The following is a 21,869-nucleotide window of genomic DNA, read 5'->3' as shown; positions in this document are numbered from 1 at the left end:
TTCGTGTGTGCGGAGTCGAGTCAAGAGCAAGATCGAGACAGCACCGATCCAGGTGCTCGCTGATCCACAAGTTGCGAGAGAAGAGAGAGAGATAGACGGAGAGGCCAAACCAGTTTGATAGGCCGGCAAGAGAGAAGAGTAACCGGTGTAAACGAAGAAGAACTCGCGAGAAGGCATCGCAGGGTTCGTCTCTCGTAACGCGGCTGTGTGTGTATATATATACATATATATATATATATATATATATATACATATATATATATACACACACACATACACACACAGACACAAACACATAAACACACACACACACACATATATGTATATACCTCTCTCTCTCTCTTTTCTCATTTTGGGTCAACCTGATCGTAAAGGTGTTTCCTTCTTTCTTTCTTTTTTACGCGTTATCATTTGTGTTCATTTCAAACTTGTGGATATATCGAAATCGATCGTGACGTATTCGAGAGGTTTTCGTTCGCCGAGTCACGTGTAGTTGGAGAACAACGCGTGCCAAACATAAGCAAGTTCTTAGTGAGCAAACTAGAAGGATCTGGAATTAGGAAGCAAGAAGATTCTTCAAAGGTAGAAGATTGCTTTCTCTCTCTCTTTCTCTCTCTCTTTCTCTCTCTCTCTCTCTCTCTCTCTCTCTCTTTCTCCATCTTTCTCGGTTACTTGCTTATTTGGACAAAATGCCCCGAATCTGACGGAGAACAAACATCACCCGCGATAGTATAATTCCTTGGCTGATATTGATCGATGTAAGGTTTTAGATTTAGCTCAAGGTTTCAATGATCGAAAGAAGTAAGAAGATCATCTTATCGAAAGATTCATTGATAATAAGAATTGTTATCTTCTCGTCAAAAGAAAATTAAATGATTATCTATCTGAATTTAATTGCTGTGTTCTTTAAAAACAATTGATTTCACAAAATTCAAAGGTCAAATTTTTTTCGTTTATATATGTATATCCATTAATATGTTTTTCCCGAGGAATTCCTGAACGTATAGAATATAAATCCCAAATAATAGCCGCGTGGGATTGAAACGTAAAACAAAAACCGCTCCAATTCATCACTTAACAATCAATTAAGATCTCTTGCGTGATCGCTCTTTGCAGTAATTTGATTTTTCATTAAGCTCTCACGTTTACGCTATTGCATTATTCGTTATACCTCGAATTTCTCTCGGTGTTTCATTTGTAAATTTTCGTTTGAAAACGTGTAGTCGAACGGCCAATTAACATCAATTAAACGAGCAACGCTGCAATTACGAACATTCGTTGATATTATGAGTCTTCAAAACGAACCGACTTTCGATACGTCTTCGATGTTACGCACGGAGTTAGCTCGACCAGGTAAACCGTATGTGGTTCACGAATAGCGGTACCACTCTTGCTCCTTTGAGTCGAATTCGACTTTCACGAGTTGAACACGATGGTATTTCCTTCATTACGTTAGGTACCATTCTTTCTTCTTTATGTTTTTCCATATGTAATTCATGAAAGATTTGCATCGTAAAAATCCTTTTCTCTTTATTTACGACCTTTTCGAATTTATTGCTAATTACGTATCTATGTAGTATGTGTGTATACTCTCTTAAAAGAGATATGTGTATGTATAATAAGACTTACATAAACCATAGCTAGTAGTATACTTGATTTAAATTTCCATCGATCATGCTCGTTCGATCGAGCTCTTGCAATTTACGAAAAAGTTTAATTCAAATTTAACGCTCCTTTATGTTTTGGCTCGATTTTACGAGAAAGAGAGAGAGAGAGAGAAGCTCTCGTTTCCTTTGAAAGAACTGTTCTTTCAGTGGCAACCCACATGTCTCGCTCGCATTAGATACGTGCGTACAAATGAAAGTGGCGTGTACCGTTAGCAATGAGCTTGTTCCACTGTTATTTACGACGAACGCTTTTCGTCCAAATATGTGAACCTCCTCCTCTCTCTAATAGCCATAAAAAAAGGAGATAAGAAAAGAAGAAATTTTGGAAATGAAATTTATCAAATGATTTTCATCCAAGTTAAATAGTTTTTCAGAAAGATAACTGTTGACTTCGCGTGGGCCGAGAGGAGGAATCTTGTAACCTGACCATCGACAAGCCGTAAGGCTGGGCTCCGGTATTCTTTGCTTCGTTCAGCCGAATTAATGCCTCGAGATAACTGTAACGGTTTTTATCATTTCTTCTTCGTAAACACGAGCTAGTCGCATGTTGATCGAGTTATCACTGCACTTTCTTGTGACTTCTTTGTCTTCATTTATGAAACATCTTTATGTTCATTTCGAGATTTTATTAGACTTGACTTCCTCCTCATATATATATTCGTAGGATTTGTCTTTAAATGAAAGATAAACAAAAAGCAATGCTTACAAATCACAATACTCGATTGTTAACTTTAATTTTACAATAATAAAATCGTCATTCTTCAAGTTGAACAATGCTATCACTTTCAAGCATCTCATTAAAGCCGTTACTCCGTGTTGCCTACATGTGGGTCAACGTGTTCGACCGATGAATATATGTATATATGTATGCCCCTAGCATATTCTAGACTCACGTTAGAGGAACACCCGATCGATCTAAGTCGACCCTGGAATAACAGTATCTCGGCCCTCTATATACATATCTTCATGGTGGAAGGACGCATTTTAATTTACCTGACCATCGACAAGAGCTCAATGAGAATCAGCTGGAAATATGATCAATCTAAATTTTGTGATCAATGGATTAATTCGTCGTTGTCGCATCAAAATGATTAGTCCATTAATATTAAATTCATTAAAATGATAATAAAAATTGATTGTAATTTATTTAATTGTTCATCGGTGAGTTCAAAGTTTTAAGTGCTTTGTTGTTGAAAATCGAAAGATTCGATGAAGAAGGGCGGAAACATGTAGTTTGCTCTCATCGACCTCCTTCTTCCTCCTTTGGCATCATCGTCGTCGTTGCCGTCGTCGTTGTCGTCGTCGTTGTCGTCGTCGTTGTCGTCGTCTTCATCGCCGTTGTCATCGCTGTGTCGTCGTTGGTTCAACGTACCATCGACCTGTTGAATGATCGCGCCAAACGAATGTCTTTCTCGTACCGGTCATTGACCGAAGCCTTGTACAAGTCTTTACCATCGTTCACGTTTCTCGGCCAAAAAATACTCTCGCTGATGAAGCTATGTATTTCGTCCAAAAAGAGTTGATCTCTACGTGATCTCTACTATCTGTTAGGTGCTCGATCTTTTTCCACTTGGATGGATCAACTTTGCTCGAAATCGATATGTTTGGCTCTGGTCGAAAGACAACGAATTCTATTGATGGATCGATTCGATACGTTCTTTATATACTTGCCAATATACATATATAATGTAACCATGTAGATTATATATTTTAAATATTAATGAATTTGAGATCGATGCTCTTTCATTTTCAAGGCTGACGCATTTATGATAGATGCATGCTTCAATTCGAAAATAAAAGTATTGGAACTCGGACTATTTTTGTTTTCTCTTTTCAAAAATATTATACAGATTATATCATTTTTTAAAGAGAGAAAAAAAAGAACTATAGTATTCTTGATAGACATGACGAGCGAAAGTCAAGAAACTCGAGTGACTACTTGCAGGATGTCGCACGATATGTTTGAAGAAAAAGATCGGACGTATGTATATATGAACGTTAAAATCACATGCGATTACATTGCAATGATTACTGACGTGCGACACATCGCGTGGATCATCTCCTGAGAATATTCTCAGGAATATATCGTAGAAGTTGTTCGACGTTGCTCGATGTCACGGTCGAGGGAATCGGCATCTTATTAACTTTCTTACGTACATTTCCCACTCAGCTTGGTTCGATGACTCGAACCTTTCAAGAAAAGATATGTTTCTTGATGAAAATTTATTGTTTTACTTTTATATTAGGCTCTTCTAATTTTTACTAAAGTTTTATACGTTTATTCCTTATTTTTATTAGGAAAAAGGAAAAATAAAAAAAAAAGAAAAAAAAAAAAAAAAAAAGATACACTTTTCACTAATCATAAGATAAATAGATGATTGATTGATTTTCTTTATATCTCATTTTCTGTTTCAGATGTGGAATCATCGCAGATTAAGTTGGATCATCATCTCGCTCTGTTGCGTCTTCATACACATCACGACAGCCAATCCTATTTATGTCCCACAATTTTTACCAAGTAGTAAGTACTTAATTATTTCTACACTCGATTTTCTCCCCATATATATATTCAAAGGAATTCGTAATGGTTCATAGTTTGGTCACTAGAATAGAATTATATTATAAGAGTGACCTAAAAATGATCAATGAACGGTAATGGCAAACGAGAGAATCATTTCTTGGATTTTCCTCGAACGTGTCAGCTGACTAACGGACCGGTAAGCAAATACCTTTAACGTGGCCAACACGAACATACTCATGAATGCTTTGCCAACCTATCGTATCTCTGAGTTAGTATGTGTGAGACGCGTGCGTATACGAACACATATCCCTTCACTGTCTGTCCATATCTTGGAGACGACATTGAATCTACCTTGGATTCGTATTCGAATGGAACGTGGGCGGACTTGTCAGTGTTCTATGTAAATAAGTAGGTCAGCCTCGGTCATCGCCGTGCACGACTTGCACCGATTTTTCCGACTTTGCCATCCTCGATTCTCCATCGATATATTCGAATCGACTTTTATCGATAAGCCATTTACTCGCTTCAAATGTTACCTAATTACAATTCAGAATTCTATTGTACATAAATCGTTTCTTCCAAACTATTGTCGCAAAATAATATTTATCCAATTATTGAAATGATTTATTTTAATATAGCTTTAAAATACGATTGTAAATTACAATTAAATTTCTTACTTTTCAATATATGCAACATGTATTTATGACGTATGAAAAATATTGAATAAAATAAATCTTTTTACCAATACTTGATACTTTTCACAATATTTATTCGAACATGTGGTCTAATTGTATTTTTGGTTGTATTTTATTTACACCAAATAATGGTTATTATTAATGACGAATATTACGAGACGTTTATTTAATAATCGCACGAAGGAGAATATCTCGTGCGTTAGAGATATTGAATTCACAATTCAATCGAAACTGAAGAGCGTTATTTTAGATCAATACCATTTCACAGAAAATATTTTTTTCGATTCTATTCGCATAACTACAGTATCGACACGATAGTATCGCTTTTCGACTTTACACTTTGTAAATACAAGCATATAACGTTTCTGTGAATTTGAGTGAGCGTAACGACCGTGTATACCTATTTGTCAAGTTTAGATTTCACTTGGAAGATTCTCATGTTCGAGAATAATGCATTTAGCTTTCATTTCTATATGAAATTATTCGTTCCAAGATCGAAAGGTCACTTTCAAAAAGAAATATTGAAACTGAACGTTCTAGTATTTTCAATTTCCTGTGTATAAAAAAAAAAAACAAATTCTAAAAATTTACAGAGTAAAAAGACCATAGACTTAATAAGCACGAAAAAAAACAAGAAAAACAATGTGCAGTACTCGTGACGAGTTCTTCGATCGTTTTAAAGGAACGATCGAAGAAAGTTATCACATCGTGGCCACTTTGGTGCTCGTAAAGGCGATAAAAGAGAGAAGACACTTTCCTACGATGGTACAACACAACACGCACCGAGTGAAATCTTTTCAAACGCGAACTCTCGATCGCGTGGGTGATATATATGTTACTTATATACGTGTTGTTGTTGTGAATCTGTTGTGTTGTATAATATATATACGTGTGGCATACTCGCTTTGTATGGTCACGTCTGAAATTCCGCCAAGTGTATATGTATAGTATAGTAGTAGGTATGGTGGAAGGTGATAGGTATGCTAAAGACCTAGCTGAAACTTTCTTCCGTGCTTCTGACTCATCGAAACGACATTTCCGCTAACACAGATCCTCCTCTTCTCTCTCTCTCTCTCTCTCTCTCTCTTTATTCTCTTTTTTTTTATTCTTTTTCTTTGGAGAAGGACAATCGAGAAGGACTTTTTTGGAGAAGGCAAAGAACCGACTAACCGACCAACCGACCGATCGACCGACTGACCTGAAAGCAAGCATACCATATCACAAATTATTTCACATTATTTTTTTTGTTGCACGAACGTTCAGCCAAGAGAGAGAGAGAGAGAGAGAGAGAGAGAGAGAGAGAGAGAGAAAGAGAGAGATTACAAAAGAAAGTAAAGAGAAGCGTAACGCTCGAGGAACTCGGTAATTTTCCGTAGATACGCTCCGTTCCATTCTCGATTATACTTTATTAGAACTTCCGCGAAAGAAGGATCAATGCCGGTAGAGTGTACTTTACGTCAGGAGAATAGGATCGGTTACATCTCGAACGATCTACATTCACTATTGTTGAAAAATTAACTTGAAATTTCGATGAGACATTATAAAATAGAAGATTGATAGATTACATGGAATTCTAAGTAATTAAAAAAAATTAGATTAAAGATTAGGTTAACGAACATTCTTTTACATTGCATTCCTTTAACATGTGGATCAACAAAGAAGTAATTAATTTTACTAAATGTAAATATTATAAAGCAATTTTATCTGAAAGATGAAGAAAAAAAAGAAATAAAAATTGCAAGTATCATTTGCTATACTTATCGATCTCTTATCATTTACATCATTTTGACTTCTAATGATTAATTTTATTAAATAATATGATATTGATATTTGATATTTATATTTTGGGATGCACGCATTCAATTCTATTTACACGGATTAAAAATATAGGTGACTTATTATAGATTATAGTTCGATAAAAAGTTTTATTTTAGAAAAATTTCTTATCTCAAAGTTTTCGTATCGTCGAGTGTGACACCTCACGATTATTAAAAACGACATATCAATAGTTATTATCGATAAATCATTTTTTACGAAGTAAAAACAATGCTACAATGTTGAATTGCTGCTAGTTCTGTAAAAAATATGCTCGTCTATGCAATAATGGACGAGAAATATCCAGCAGAGATTGAAGTAAGCTAGCAAACAAAGTACTCATAGAGAAATACAATTTCTTTGTTCTTTTACAAAAATGAGAAAATTGTGACGACAATTTCTTCTAAAGATTAGTTGAAATTTATCGAGCAATCAATTTTTTATCAGTCATATTTTTATGTTATGTATTAAGTTATGCTTACAGAATTTAGATGATCTAATGAATTAAATAAAACATCAAGGATGTATGAATTAAATAGGGCATCGAGAACATATATATACATACTGTCATTGTCGTCATTGGTAGAAATAAAAGTTGTTATTGAATATTTTTTATTAAATAAATAAAAAAGAAAGAAAAATAAGAACTTAATGTAAAAATTCTGTTTCACTTTAAAAGATTATCTCTATTCGATAATTTTACTTGTACAAAGTTCATATATATTTATACATTCGAATACTCAGTTTTATCATGAAATATGATAAATCATCGTCTGCGTATCTTGTCGACTAAATCATACAGTGGTAGAGGAAAATGAATGAATTGAGGTGTAATATCAATTTCGTTCAATTAATAATCCTAAGAGCAAGGTATGTACACTTAACTTAAAAAAAAAATTACGTAACGCGAAGAAAATGTATAGATTAAAAAGGATTAAAAATGATTACTAAACCTCATCTAATCTTGAGCTCGACTTATAAAGATTTTATAGTCGTTAAAAGATTTCTCTTTACATGCAACATTACATTATGTGCTTTCTATTCGAAAATACATTTATAAGAATCAGGAATGAAATATTCATTGTACGAATCCTTATATTCATAAATTATTATGAACGAGAGAGAGAGAGAGAGAGAGAGAGAGAGAATATATATATATATATATATATATATATATATATATATATAAAATATTATATTATATTGATACAAATAGTCAGCATCTTACTACAGTTCATTTAGAAAAAGATCTGAGATAATTTTTCACGTAAATTCGTTCGGAGTCTATTCTCGGAGGACTTAAGCTACAGGTATGTCGATCTAATCGTCTGAAATACCTTCAAGATGCCTTGGAATGCGCTCGGTGGTTTCTTCGGCTTTGTAAAATGAGAAGGAGAAAAAGAGAAGAAGGAAAAGAGAGAGAGAGAGAGAGAGAGAGAGAGAGAGAGAGAGAACCAAGATTACAAGGTGCCTTGGAAGGAAACGAGTTGTTACATTGGGCTATGACTATGACCTACTTGTGACTCGGGTAACTAGCTCATACATCGAAATTTAACGGTACCCAGATGCTTCCATTCGTCTGACATCAATTCCTTCCTTTCTTTGATAATCCATGCTACGTCGATCTACGTAACATCAATGCCATAAATTATTATAACTAAAACTAAATTGTTATAATTTCATGTATACGAATTCTTTATATAATCAGATAATTTTAATTAAATACTTAGGACTTCCAAAGTAATACATTAATCAGTGACATTAATCTTTATTTTCGACGAAATACTTTGAAAAATTGAAGTTATTTGATAATCTTATCGTTTAATAATGCTTATCGTTAATAGTTAAAAAAATAAATACTTCAAAAATGATTATTTTGTGGTAATATTGATCTATATTTTTACCTATTCTCAAGTATTTATTGTTTATATAACATACTTTTTTCATTAGTTTATATCATCACCAAATCAAATGTTGAATAGCAATGATTTAATAGTCAACGATAAGAGGTATTCTCATTAAAATAACATTGCCCGCTATCTATAAGCTATGCGAGGACGTAGCATATTGAATAAAAACGTTCATGTGAATCGATCGATAATAAAACGAGATATTTTCCAAGTGTGATTATCTTCTAACGATATATTCTCGATTATAATTTCTTACAGAATAGAGATTTTTCGAGAAATTACTCGATCGATCGTCAAAAGATGGAACTTTTATTATCAACAGTCGTTAAATTTTGTTTAAAGTTTCCTATTTAATTCGATTGCCAATATATCGATAATAAATATATCGATAAATACGGTGAGTAAAAAATAGGAATGCGAAAAAATCTACTATACAATAATATAAATTTAAAAGCGCATACACGTTCTTGATCTTGCTTTTACACGTTCGTTAGAATGTTATCGATGTATGTCAAGATCGTATAGTAATAAACATATTAAAACACGTATGGGGAAAAAATGCAACAAGGAACACATTTTAGGAGGAAGATATCTGGGCTGTGAACGCTTCCGTATTGCTTCTCTTTCTCTCTTTTTGCAATATTAAAGTGTCTCCTATAACTGTGCATTCTCTCGCTATGAAGCGTTATACGTATGTTCTCAATACAAAATACAGTTCACTCGTGTATCATCTCTCGTATGCTTGCCGCTGTTGATAATCATCTTCTTAATGATGATCTTCAACGCATTCCATTAAGGCTACGATCTAAATGCAGGTGATGAAAGGCAAGGAAGTGTATAATCGATGAATAATCGAGTAAGACATTTCAGCCCGATAAGAGGAAGAAAGACGATAACAATGGTACAACGAATAGATTGAGATGGAACTAGTCCTTTCGATTTTTAGAGTGAATACAACTTCTTTAAAAAGAAATTATTCTACACGAGTAGCAAAATAATATTAAAGCAGTTGAAATCTGTGAAGAATAATAATATTTGAAAGACTCATCTTGCGTTAACTTGACCAGTCGAGTCTTTCTCACAATTATGATCTTAATTATCGACTAATTTTCTTAATATTTTTTTTTGATCTCAGGTACTGGAAGAAACATCCGACACTTGCCATGCGTGTCGCGTAGAACAGGCGAAACCGGAATTTGCATGTTTGCATTTACCTGTGCAAAGGCGAACGGCACGCATCTTGGCACATGCATCGATCGTTTCTATTTCGGTAGTTGTTGTAAGATCGACGAAGAGCCGGACGTTGGACCTCAGGACAACAGCATCGACGATGGACCGCCAGCAACATCAAGGCCGTTCGTCACTACTCACAATCCCATCGAGAGCAATGACATACCCCCATATTTTCCAAGGCCAAAGCCTAACGACCAAAGCAAACCATCTGGTACATACACCACTGTGGTAAGTTAATAGTCTTTCTTTTTCTTTTTTTTTTTTTTTATGATTTCATAAAATTTCTTCTTTTTATTTTTTTCCTGGACAAAAATTTTTTACCGGATTAGAACTTTAAATTGGGAATATTACAAATTACAACGATATAATTTCTATTTAAAAATTTTATCCGCGGTAAAAAAAGAAAATGAGACCCTGATTCAAATACTTTTGTCATGTTTTCTATTCTTAAAATGCGAAAGTTGTTTAAAATGGAAGATAAAACTTACTGCAATGAAGTTAATTATAGAGATCATTAATTTCCTGAACACACATACGCAATGTCATATAGATTTAACAATCTCCGATCCGATCGATCTCCATTGTTTTTTTAGGCTACTACGATCACTCAGGCAACACAAAGTACTAAAAGTACATCGCATACACATGGAGGGAGTACAAAGATTGTAACAAAGAAACCAACGATACAGACCATAGAAACGACGACACAATCGATTCGTCTATCGACTTTTCAAACAGTTCAAAACGGCTCGTACGAAAAATTTACTACTACATCCGCACCCTCCAAGAATTTCACTAAAATCTCTACAGAAAGTACAAAGTATTCGTCCAATACGTCTACTACTTCAACAACTTCTAAACTATCAGTCGGTACAACTCAAAAGCCAACAGTTCCGTTCAAAATTTCGACTTTATCCACCACGTCAAGACCAATCGTAGGTACATCGAAACCGATTACAAAAAAACCTTTACACACTACGATATTACATACAACTACTCAAACGAGTATTCAACGACCGATACAAACAACCACATCGAAAAGTATTATTACAACGACGCAAAAGACTGTGCCTTCGACAAGATTTCCACCAAGAAACACGACATCGGTCAAGCCAGTGACTCAACAATTTACGAAGAGACCACCTACTGTTAGCACGAAGAGACCCCTTGTCACGAGCACGAAAAGACCCACCTTGTCTACCAAAAAACCAACTTTACCCACAAAAAAACCGACGACTCAAAGTAATTCTTCGATTGGTTCTAGTCACGGAACAACAACGGTAGCGTCGACTTATTTGACGTCTAATAAGACAAAACCAACGTTCACAACGACTGAAGGCAATCTTTTGTCTTCTACCGAAGAGACACTCGTAACTTTGGTGACGGAAACAGTGAGTTTTGTAACTCGAAAGCCGATTACAATCACTACTGAGAAACCTATTTATCATAAAATCACGACCAAACCTAAACCAACCACTTCTAGGCCAATTGTAACGACTATAATCAGTACGAAGCCTACTAAGATCAGTACATTAACCACTGATAAATTAGAAACGTCTACCACGCAAAAGACAATTTTCCAAACCTCTACAAGTAATTCAACATCGGAGATTATCAAGTTTAAGCCAACTGAGAGTTCAATTGAAACTACGATAAAACCTATTAGAATCACAACACCTACGACCATATCTGTCCCTAGCTTCATTAGTTCCTCTTCCTCGACTGCGAGTAGTCAAACGTCCAAGGTACCAATTGTCAACCAGACTCTCGAAGAAGTACCACAAACTACACCGTCATCTGGTTTGGTCACGTGGTCTTCCCATTCCGATGAAACACCAACTAAAGCAACTGACGTTTTATCCACAACCAAAAAACACGATGGTAAGTTGAAGTTATGATCAAGATTGCATGAAAAGTTATTAATTATACATATTCGACGTATGAAAGAATCATATGAATTTTAACATTTGATAATGCGCGGCTGATAATATTACATACAATCTAATACGGAAAATCGGCTTACATAATGAAACTACATTTCGCATATCCGCTCATGTCCTTTCACAACGGATGTTCATTGTGTAACAAAACTCTCTTGTCGGCAATGGAAAATCATCTCGTAGAGAAATTCACGACGAAACCGTTATTATACCTTCCGCATTAATCAGTATTCAGAATAGCGTGTACCCGAGTGAATTTGATTGATTGCTTGGGTATCTATCGCATTCTCACTCATGTTCCCTTTCTTTTCATTCTATGTTCTCTTAATCGCTTGGATAATTGAAACTTACGGATCGGATGTGTTGATTTTTCTTCTTTGTTTGTTAATGCAAACGAAATATTGATAAGTATTTTTGTATATATTCTTGGATTATATTTTCAACTATGATGAAAATGAAGTATCGTTTAAGTTTTAAGGATAATAGATTAATTTAATCTTTGTATGGATTAAATCCTGAAAAATTCAAAGTTCAGATCACATAATATATAATTTGCATCGATGTGCAGCTTCTTGAATAGAATGATCGTAGAAATGTTCTCATCCTTCTATTTTTAGACGTAGAAACGCGTGAAGGATACGTGTTACGCTCACGAGATATTAAGAATAGTATGTTCTTAAGGAATACTTTGTCGTATTTTTATCGTATTTAAGCAATTATTTTGAGAATCAGCTGCATTTTTAAGCATATCAAATTCGAACGGCAACTTTCGAACGAAATTAGAGTTCATTTGAACCAAGTATTTTGTCTCTTGTTGCATATTGTATTTGTATTGGTTCAAGGCCAGCATACGAAGCTAGATCAAGATCAAAGAACAGGGTCGATGTTACAAATGGGTTAAAGAGACATCTCTCTATTTCTCTGTCTCTCTTTATCTCACTACGTTCAATAGCATCGCAAGAGGAGATAAAACTCTGTACGTCAGGCTGGGACGTCGTAACGGTTTAAACCATCCACCGTAATTTCTGTTCTCTCTTTTCCTTTCCGTCCTTCCACTATTCCTATCCAACTGTCTGGAAATCTTCCTAAAGTCATTGTTGGTTCAACGGAATCTATTTCTTGTCGAATATTCAACGTTCTTTTTTCATCCTTACTTTTTTTTTTATTCTTAAACATTTCATTCTCTCATTTCAGAAATAACGGAGAGCGAATGGACACCCATAACAACGCCGGATGGTTGGGTAATGATCCAATCACCACCAACGACCGTTGAAACGTCCTCGGAAAATCTGGGAAGTTCGACGACTAAATTAGAGTCCGTCTCGTCTACTGTATCATCTGATGTACCTGGTAAAAAGATTATATCTTATTTGTTGTATTCGATATAAACCTATGTATACATATGATATCATGTATATATATATATGATTTTAATAATAATTTTCTCAAAAAAAATTCAGTGAGATCAACGACGGAAGTACCAACGACGACGGAGCAAGTTACAGAGACGTCAACGATTCTGACGACATTGTCAAGCATCGCTACTATAGCCGTTGATACGGAAACTCCGATATCGATAGAAACTCTAAATATGTCGGATTACAAGCAAGGTTATTATACACGATCATTATCAAAATTTCATTATTTCGTAAGAGTATTCATATCGTAAGAGTATTCATAGCAGATCTATAAAGGTAGATAAATATGAAAAATGCATGACAAAAAATTATTAGTATTACGATTGGATGGACTGATTGTCTTTGTTCTCCTGTATTTCATACGCTTTTCTTTCCTTTATCGTGAATCATGAGAGCTCACGGTGAAAAGATCATTTTCACAAAGAACGATCCGTCGGTATATAAATTGAAAATGCTAATATAGAAGGGGCAACCACGTAGCCAATGAGACGTTTCGTTCACATAAAGAACATAGAGTGGGGTGAGAGAAAAAATAAAAGGAAGCACGTGACTTATACCGGTTCATCCAGTCGAATGAATTCGAGCACGTCCTCGTTCTCCAACATGGCCGTCGTCGTGACAACGGCAAACCACCACGCGAATCTCTTCAAAGCAGTAAACTCAACGATGCTTCTGCTTGCAGTTTGCGGAAGGAGAATATTTCCCGAGTCGAGGATCGTGGGTGGCAATCGCAGTACCTTTGGCAAGTGGCCCTGGCAGGTGAGTGGATAGAAAAAAAAAAAAAGAATAAAAAGAAACCGTGCTCTTTTATCTTTATTTTTTTCACGATTTTCGCGTTACGTCTAATTTCTATATAAATAAAAAGAAAGAATAAAAAAGAAAAGAAAAGAAAAGAATGAAGATGAAGGAAGATCACGTTTGTCGAAAGACCAAATTGATCGACGAGGATAGTTAGGAAAGCTTTTGATCAGTCGTCTCATTTCTCGGAGATGTCTATCACGACGTTGTTTGCTCATTTTCTATCGAGACTACGCAACGTACGATCTCTTCTAATCAACGATCCTATCCATTTCTACGATGCGCGAACATGAAAGATTGATTTACAGATCTCGTTACGTCAATGGAAGACATCTACCTATTTGCACAAATGTGGAGCAGCCTTGTTGAACGAGAATTGGGCTATTACCGCGGCACACTGTGTTGAAAAGTGAATATACGAACGTTTTTATTCTACTTGTCTCTATTTCTCTTAAGTATTTCATCACTTTGATCTAATTTCAGTGTATCACCGGCGGATTTATTGTTGAGGATCGGAGAATACGATCTAGCGAACGAGGAAGAACCATATGGATTCCAAGAAAGGCGAGTACAGATCATAGCGAGTCATCCACAATTCGATCCAAGAACTTTCGAATATGATCTCGCTCTTTTGAGATTCTACGAGCCACTTCCAACATTCCAGCCAAACGTTTTGCCAATTTGTCTCCCGGATGACGATGAAACTTATGTTGGTCGTACAGCTTATGTTACTGGATGGGGAAGACTTTATGACGGTGCGAATAGTAATTTTTTTACTGTACCTTCCTAACATTTTGTAAAAAGAAAAGAGAAATCTTTGGTAAACTGTTTCTTCATTGTTACATCTAACGTCTATTTTTTAAATTTTCTTATCATCCAATTTATAGAGGGACCACTGCCGTCCATCTTACAAGAGGTTGCAGTACCGGTTATAAATAACACGGTATGCGAAGCTATGTACAGAAATGCTGGTTACATCGAGCACATACCACATATCTTCATTTGTGCAGGATGGAGAAATGGTGGTTTTGATTCCTGCGAAGTAATATATTAACTATCTATACAATTTATAATAAAACAGTATGAATTTGATAAATGATATATAAAATCGTTACGTGTTTTAGGGCGATAGTGGCGGCCCAATGGTGATTCAAAGGGCACGAGACAAACGATGGTTACTAGCGGGAATTATAAGTTGGGGAATTGGTTGTGCCGTACCAAATCAACCGGGTGTCTACACGCGTATTTCCGAATTTCGCGAATGGATCAATCAAATCTTACAATTCTAATCCGACTAATTAAAAAGTACGGATGCGTAAGTTCTATGAATCGTCAGCGCAAACTGGACGAATTCTGCGCTCCGAGGAGGACTAGAAAAAGAAGGACGAAGGTTGAATTCCGGAATAAGAATTCGTAGCTTTGATTTCGAATTTCCCGGGAAAGTGAAAATGATGAGGAAACGTTCATAGATGCCACCTGACGTCAATGTTGAGAAATCGCGAAAAGAACGTTGGATAACTGAACTATCTGTTTTATCAACAGTAATAGTAATGCACAACGAAGTTACGATTTGTACGATATGTGGCGTCTTTCGATCAGAAGTGCATCTCGACGTCATTTTCCTCGAAATCGCGTCTTATTCGAATATCGATCGAAGAGTGACTGAAGAATTTTTTCTTTCTTTTTTTTCTTTTCAATCTCAAAAGATTGGCGTGCAATGTAGATGCATGGAAATTTGAGATTTTCTTTTAAAACTCGTTATTTTCCTTTGATCGGAAAAAGAAAGAAAATTGAAAAGAGTGGTAAATTCGATGTGCCTCGGATAAAATGGAATTATCGAATGGAAAGCTTGTTGACAGCAGGAGAATAAATTGAAAATGATTTTCATTGCCACGCTTCGATATAAATGCACGATTTACCAACGTATCTAGATATTTACAAAGAACGATATTCAATCTCGAGCATATTTTAAAGTACTTAAAATATTCGAGAAAAGTTATTCGCAATAATGTTTTTATTTGCATATATAAAACTGATTATTTCGCGCTTCACCGAACTCGATTTATATGCGATTATTCTCGTTGAATAGAATTTTTATATTCATCGTGTCAAAACTCCGTAAACATTGATACGTTTGCAGAGTTCGTTTTTTTTTTTTTTTTTTTTTTTTCTTTCTTTTTAGAAGTAACCATACGCGACCTTATGACGATTACTATTGTCGATAATTTGAAAATATTTTCATATGAATGCAATTGAATATTCCATATGAACGCCAACATTTGGCATGAAAGAGACACGTTTCCACTGATAACAATTAAATTTGTATTTTCACGAGGATATATATACGAACGCCGAATCAAATTCATCGTTATTTATTTTACGACGATTGCGCATAGAAGCATTATTGTTTATTTAGGAATTATCGATAGGACACGTATCATGCTTCATTGCCAACGAAGCGCCATAATAAATGGACAAAGTTTAGTTTATACAGATTTTTTTTTTTCTGAATTCTAGAGTAATTCTTATGTACAGTAAAATCTCCGTTATTCGGACATAACAATTTTTCTAATTTTAAATATGTAGATATGAAAAATGTAAAATTAAAAAAAAAATCTGATTAACAATACTTCTATTGTACTCTCAAAAGATGATATTATATTTCACAGCTTAAGTTGGCAAAATGTTGCTCGAATATATATACATATATACGAGATGAATCATTAATTATTGCTCTGGACGAAATAATTTTTTATTCACTTATTTTAATATAAAATGTTGTCACTTATTATATGACGTAGTTATTTAACTACTTATTATAAGATAAATATTTTCTTTTTTACGATCAACAAATACAAAATTAATATAAAAAGCAATAATTATAAATCCGTCCTATATGTATTATTATATATAGAATGAAAATAAACGGCTCGTATCGTAGCAACAACGGGACGAGCGTTTCGACGTATCGAATGCGACGATGAAAGAAAATGTTGAAACATTAATGATTATTCCTCGTTCGTTCGCGATGCATCATCGAAACGTTATTTAATTTAATTTATATAAGCGTGACGCGCGAGCGTTACAAGTAAATAATTTATTTTCACCGACGAGTCAGATAACGTGAGAAAGTCGAATAGTCGTCATTCTGTAAATATTCAATGCCATCTAGCGATCGTTCGGCTTTGATCGACTCGTTGTAGTATTTTTTTTTCTGTTTTCTCATTTTTTATTTGTATCATTCTCCCTCTCTCTCTCTCTCTCTTTTTGTTTTTACGTTATTCGTTCTTTGCGAGAGATCTCGTTCTTTTTATATTCAGAATATAAGTTATTAAAGACGATAGATGGATTAAAAAAAAAAAAAAAAAAAAAAGAACAAATGATTCCGTAGTATGTTTATTTTCTTTCTGTTTTTTCCTTTTCCTCATTCACTTATATTTCCTTTGTTTTTCAACTCTTCGAATCTTCTCGACTCTACAACTCTCGTCTCACCCTTTCTTTTATTCGGAAAGCTTCGTGTGGGTGGCGAGCTTTATTTGCACAGCTTCACGGTAAACGATTCCAACAACAGTAGAGATGGCGAATATAGCAGAGTGCTCATGCAAAACCACCTACACATCATATGTATCCATGTGAATGAGAAGTTTGTTTACGGAGTGGTATAAATGATAGAGAAAAAATAAATGAATTTACTGAAGTCGTAGAATTGATAAGGAACCGGTACGTTGTTATACCAAACATTGATCCTATATTTCGCTTATCTTTTATTCTTTTTATCTATCAAGATAAAATGCATGATCGTAATGTACAGTAAATATTATTATATTTAAATAAAATATCATTGGGGAGATAATTATTTATATGTAATTTAATATTTTATTAAACGAGATATATGTATGTATATTATAAGTTTCAATATTTTTAATTTTGCAAATAAATTATACATTTCCTTTCTCAATATCTTTCATAATAATATGAAACCGTACTGCTTATTGATCTATCGAATACTGGGAATAGTAGGAAATTGTATCCATAGCTAAATAAAGTTAAAGAGAAAATATGTACTTTAGTTGCTATTTTGAGTCTTCATCTATTATTAAATTTAATAAAACGATTCTCGTATGGTTATTTTTAAACTAGAGAAAAATTTCTTTTTTACGATCACACCATGAGATGTTTCGACCAATGACAGAATGTAAATTTCTACACCGTAAAATGAAAAAGAAAGAAAGAAAGAAAAAAGGGGGAAAAGGAAAAAAAATGAAGAATTCGATCGTAACTCGAAGAGCCAACAAACGAGACTCATGAATATTGATTATAAAGTTAACACGTCGGATTGCATCTCGTTTAGGTTTCCTTCCTATCTTCTTCATATTCGTTCGTTCATTGAGAAAAAATGATATTTGTTGAAGAAAGATTCAAGAATATATTCGTAGTTGAACTGATAACAAAAATTATTCTTATATTTAACAAAAAATTTACAAGATTTCATTTAATTTCGAACAATCAAAACCGATAACTATTTTTTAAAAAATTCTTTATCAATTACTGCTTTAATTTATTTTAAATTAATTTTTTTCCACAAGTTAATTTTTATTTTTATTTAATTTAGATATAATTACATATGCGAATAAATAATTTTAATTAAAAATTTGACACGATTCACTACAAAAAATTATAGCTACATCTATTGTTAAAATAATTTATTGCTCTTTCGTATTATACGCGAGCATGGATCTCGATATTATTATGGAAACTTTTTAATTTTTAAAAGAATTTAGGTCAACTTTCTATACGGGTAAAAGTACAACATATTAAAATGATAGGCTCTCGTATCAAAGTGGATTGTATTTATCTGCTCTTTTGCTTTTTCGTCGAATAATAATTTATATTTGATTAAATAAACAATCATCGAGTAGTCGACTATATATTCTTCATTTTTGGAATACCGATAATAAAATAAATTTATTGAATTACGTAGCAAAAATAAAATTCTTCGAACAGACATAAGAAAAAGGATAAGAATCGAATTGAGAACGCAAATAAATACGGGTTGAGAAGATAATTACCTATTGCCCATATAATTAATACTTTTCCATGATTATACTTTTATATTTTCTGTTAATATTGATGATAATAAGCTATACCATATTTGACCATTTAAGAAACTGATAGAAAACGTAAATTTTTAATTTTATAATTAAAGGAAATTATAGAAATTAGGAAATTTAATTTATTTCGAATTCGATATTAAGATTTCCGATGCGTTTCTCAAAGAAAATGTAAATAATAAATATAATATTGTAATAATATATAAAAATCAAATAATTTTGTTGAAACGCATCGAAATGTACAGCCATTAGCTCGGTAGTATTTACGTTACATCATTTAACATATCGAAAATAATACCAGATTATCCGGATCTCACCGCGTGGAGGTTGCTGTACACGGAGATCCACGGGCTATTATCAACAAATCAATTAATCACGTTTAATGAATCTTTTTTCAACTTGGTCGATAGTTGATCTAAGATGCATCAACCGTGATCTTTCTCTATCCTACCCGAAAAGAAGAATGGATTTTATTATAAGAACATTTTATTAAGAGAAGAGAACACATTTCTTTTTGTATATATTTTATACATCCCGGAAATGCACAAAATATATTTTATAATGATTAAGTTGATACTAAAATTTGCACAATTTAACAAAAAATTGTTAAATTCACTAATTAAAAGTTTAAGGTAAAAATATACGAAAGACAAGAAAGTATTAATTAGAAATATTTGCTTAATTCGTCAATAAATGTTGCTTTATGTAAAGAGCTTTCTATAAATAATACATAACTTATTTATTAATCAAGTAAAATATTTAAAAGTATCCATTCTTCTTCAATTAATTTAATTATTACGCAGCACAGGACAGCCGACCGCACTGTCATATCCTTAAAATTAAATATTTTTGCGAAAAAGCAATCGGCAATAAGCACCAAAGTTGCATAAGCATCCAAAACCCAAACATGCCTTATCTACTAACGCGTTATAAAATAAATTAATTTCTTAAGCAGTCACTGACATACTTTATCATACAATTATAGGTAAATATTTTCTAATAATTAAAAAGCAACATTATCTCTTAGTGTTCTAATTTTATATATCCCTTATTAAATTTTAATTTTCTTTATTTGGACACAAATATACCTTACGAGAAAACCTGCAAAATTAAAATTAGTTTTATATAATGAATTAAAAATACGAGGAATAAAATTTACATTGGTATATGAACGAATGCAATTTTATTGTATATTGTTTAGTTATGTATATAAAAAATAAAAAGCAAACCAAAGTTTTCTTCTGGTGAAAGTGATGAAAACCTATAACAGAATAACGTATGATTATACATGATATTATTATATAATTTTTATATTTAATTAGTTAATTTAAAAAATGCTTCAACATTTATTTAATTTATAGCGAATCTTTTAGAAATATGAATTATAAAAAGAATGTTCGGTGCAATCTCATTAGTATATGATCTGTTATCCGTTTCAAATGTTAATAAAATAATCATGATAGTATTTTTTTGAAATTTTTAGCTTACCTTCAGGGATGCAAATAAATATGTAAAAAATATAATAGCCATTTTAGGCGTTCAAATACGCGAAAATTAAAACGGACTGATGTTAGCAAATCCAACGATGTCCTGAAACAAAAATAAAATATATCAATCATGTAATATTATAAAATATGGACTAGATGCATTTTTCAACTAAAATCCCTATCTATTCTATTTTTAACAATTCTGATAAAACCCGTGACTCTACGTTATAGAATATAATGTTTAAATAATTAAGAAAAATTTCAAATATTATAAATATATACTAATAAGAATAAAAAAAAAAATATATATATATATATATATATGTTTTAGTTAATTATAAATTATTTTAGACAGAAATCACAAATAAAATTTGATCAAAGTTAAAAGTTGTAAAGGCAAAAAAGAGGAAAAGTAATTAATGTAATATTACATTTAAAAATTTAATACGTGAATTATAATTATTTCCTATTCTAACTTGTGCATCTAGTGGACGAACTTTACGTGCCAAGGAGATGGAATGGTCCATCATCTCCAGTTATAACAATAAACTACTGACGAGCAAAATGACAACGTGGTAAAACAATAAAAAATATATGATAAGACTAAGAGCCATTTTCAGAGGAACATATTGATCCTTTGAAAAGATGACTCCTCGTCGATAGTTGCCCTCTTGAACCACAGAGTTTGTGGGGGCCTCTTCGGCAAATAGCCTCTTCTTTTCTTCGTGCCCTAACCAGTGCTGTAGGGCATTCCCTAAGTGCACCGCACGGAGTCAAGGAGGGGAAAGAAAAGAAAACAAAAGAAAAAAAAGAGAAAGAAATATACATATTTTATGAACTATCCTAGCCTGTGGACGATCAATGGATCAAAAAAATTCACAAATCGTGCACATTTACACAGGCACATTTACTCGAATGCCCCAGCAGATACATTTAATCTAATCGATGAACCTATATTACTAACACTTCGCATTAGGAGAATCGAAAAATATCGAGCAAAACTAATAAATCTAATTAGACATCTTATGGTCTTAATCTCTTGTCCGACCATTTTTATCTTTTATATTTATTATTTTTATTTTAACATACATATAGAACAAATTATACATTCTAAAAATCACGAAAGTGCGAAGCGTTAATATACTTAATACTAAATATCCGACATTTTAAAAAATCTTTATTAATTCGAAAGAAAGAAATTTTTAAACAAACGCACAAAGACTTTTTAAACTGTTATATTGAAATACAGAGCATCAGCAAAGTATGAAAAAAGA

General features: G+C 33.1%; 1 protein-coding gene across 2 annotated transcripts; it reads left to right on the top strand.

Annotated features, from left to right (window-relative positions):
* On the top strand, window positions 1–17,838 carry Np (serine protease notopleural). 2 transcript variants are annotated; one of them, XM_085661284.1, is made up of 11 exons: window positions 1–183; window positions 4,083–4,188; window positions 9,744–10,069; window positions 10,435–11,722; window positions 12,976–13,131; window positions 13,242–13,391; window positions 13,882–13,958; window positions 14,306–14,406; window positions 14,481–14,752; window positions 14,885–15,039; window positions 15,122–17,838. In XM_085661284.1, the coding sequence occupies exons 2-11, from the start codon at window positions 4,083–4,085 to the stop codon at window positions 15,284–15,286; spliced, it is 2,796 nt and encodes a 931-aa protein (XP_085517410.1). In that variant the 5' UTR covers window positions 1–183; the 3' UTR covers window positions 15,287–17,838. The 2 variants fall into 2 exon arrangements, with proteins under 2 accessions (XP_085517410.1, XP_085517409.1); XM_085661283.1 differs by lacking the exon at window positions 1–183 and adding an exon at window positions 273–582.
* Window positions 17,839–21,869: the final 4,031 nt, after the last annotated feature.

This window comes from Vespa mandarinia, chromosome 14 (assembly GCF_050613455.1).
Source record: "Vespa mandarinia isolate Hongniang chromosome 14, ASM5061345v1, whole genome shotgun sequence".
NCBI classification, from domain to species: Eukaryota; Metazoa; Arthropoda; class Insecta; order Hymenoptera; family Vespidae; genus Vespa; species Vespa mandarinia.
This window is presented reverse-complemented; position numbering and strand designations above follow the sequence as displayed.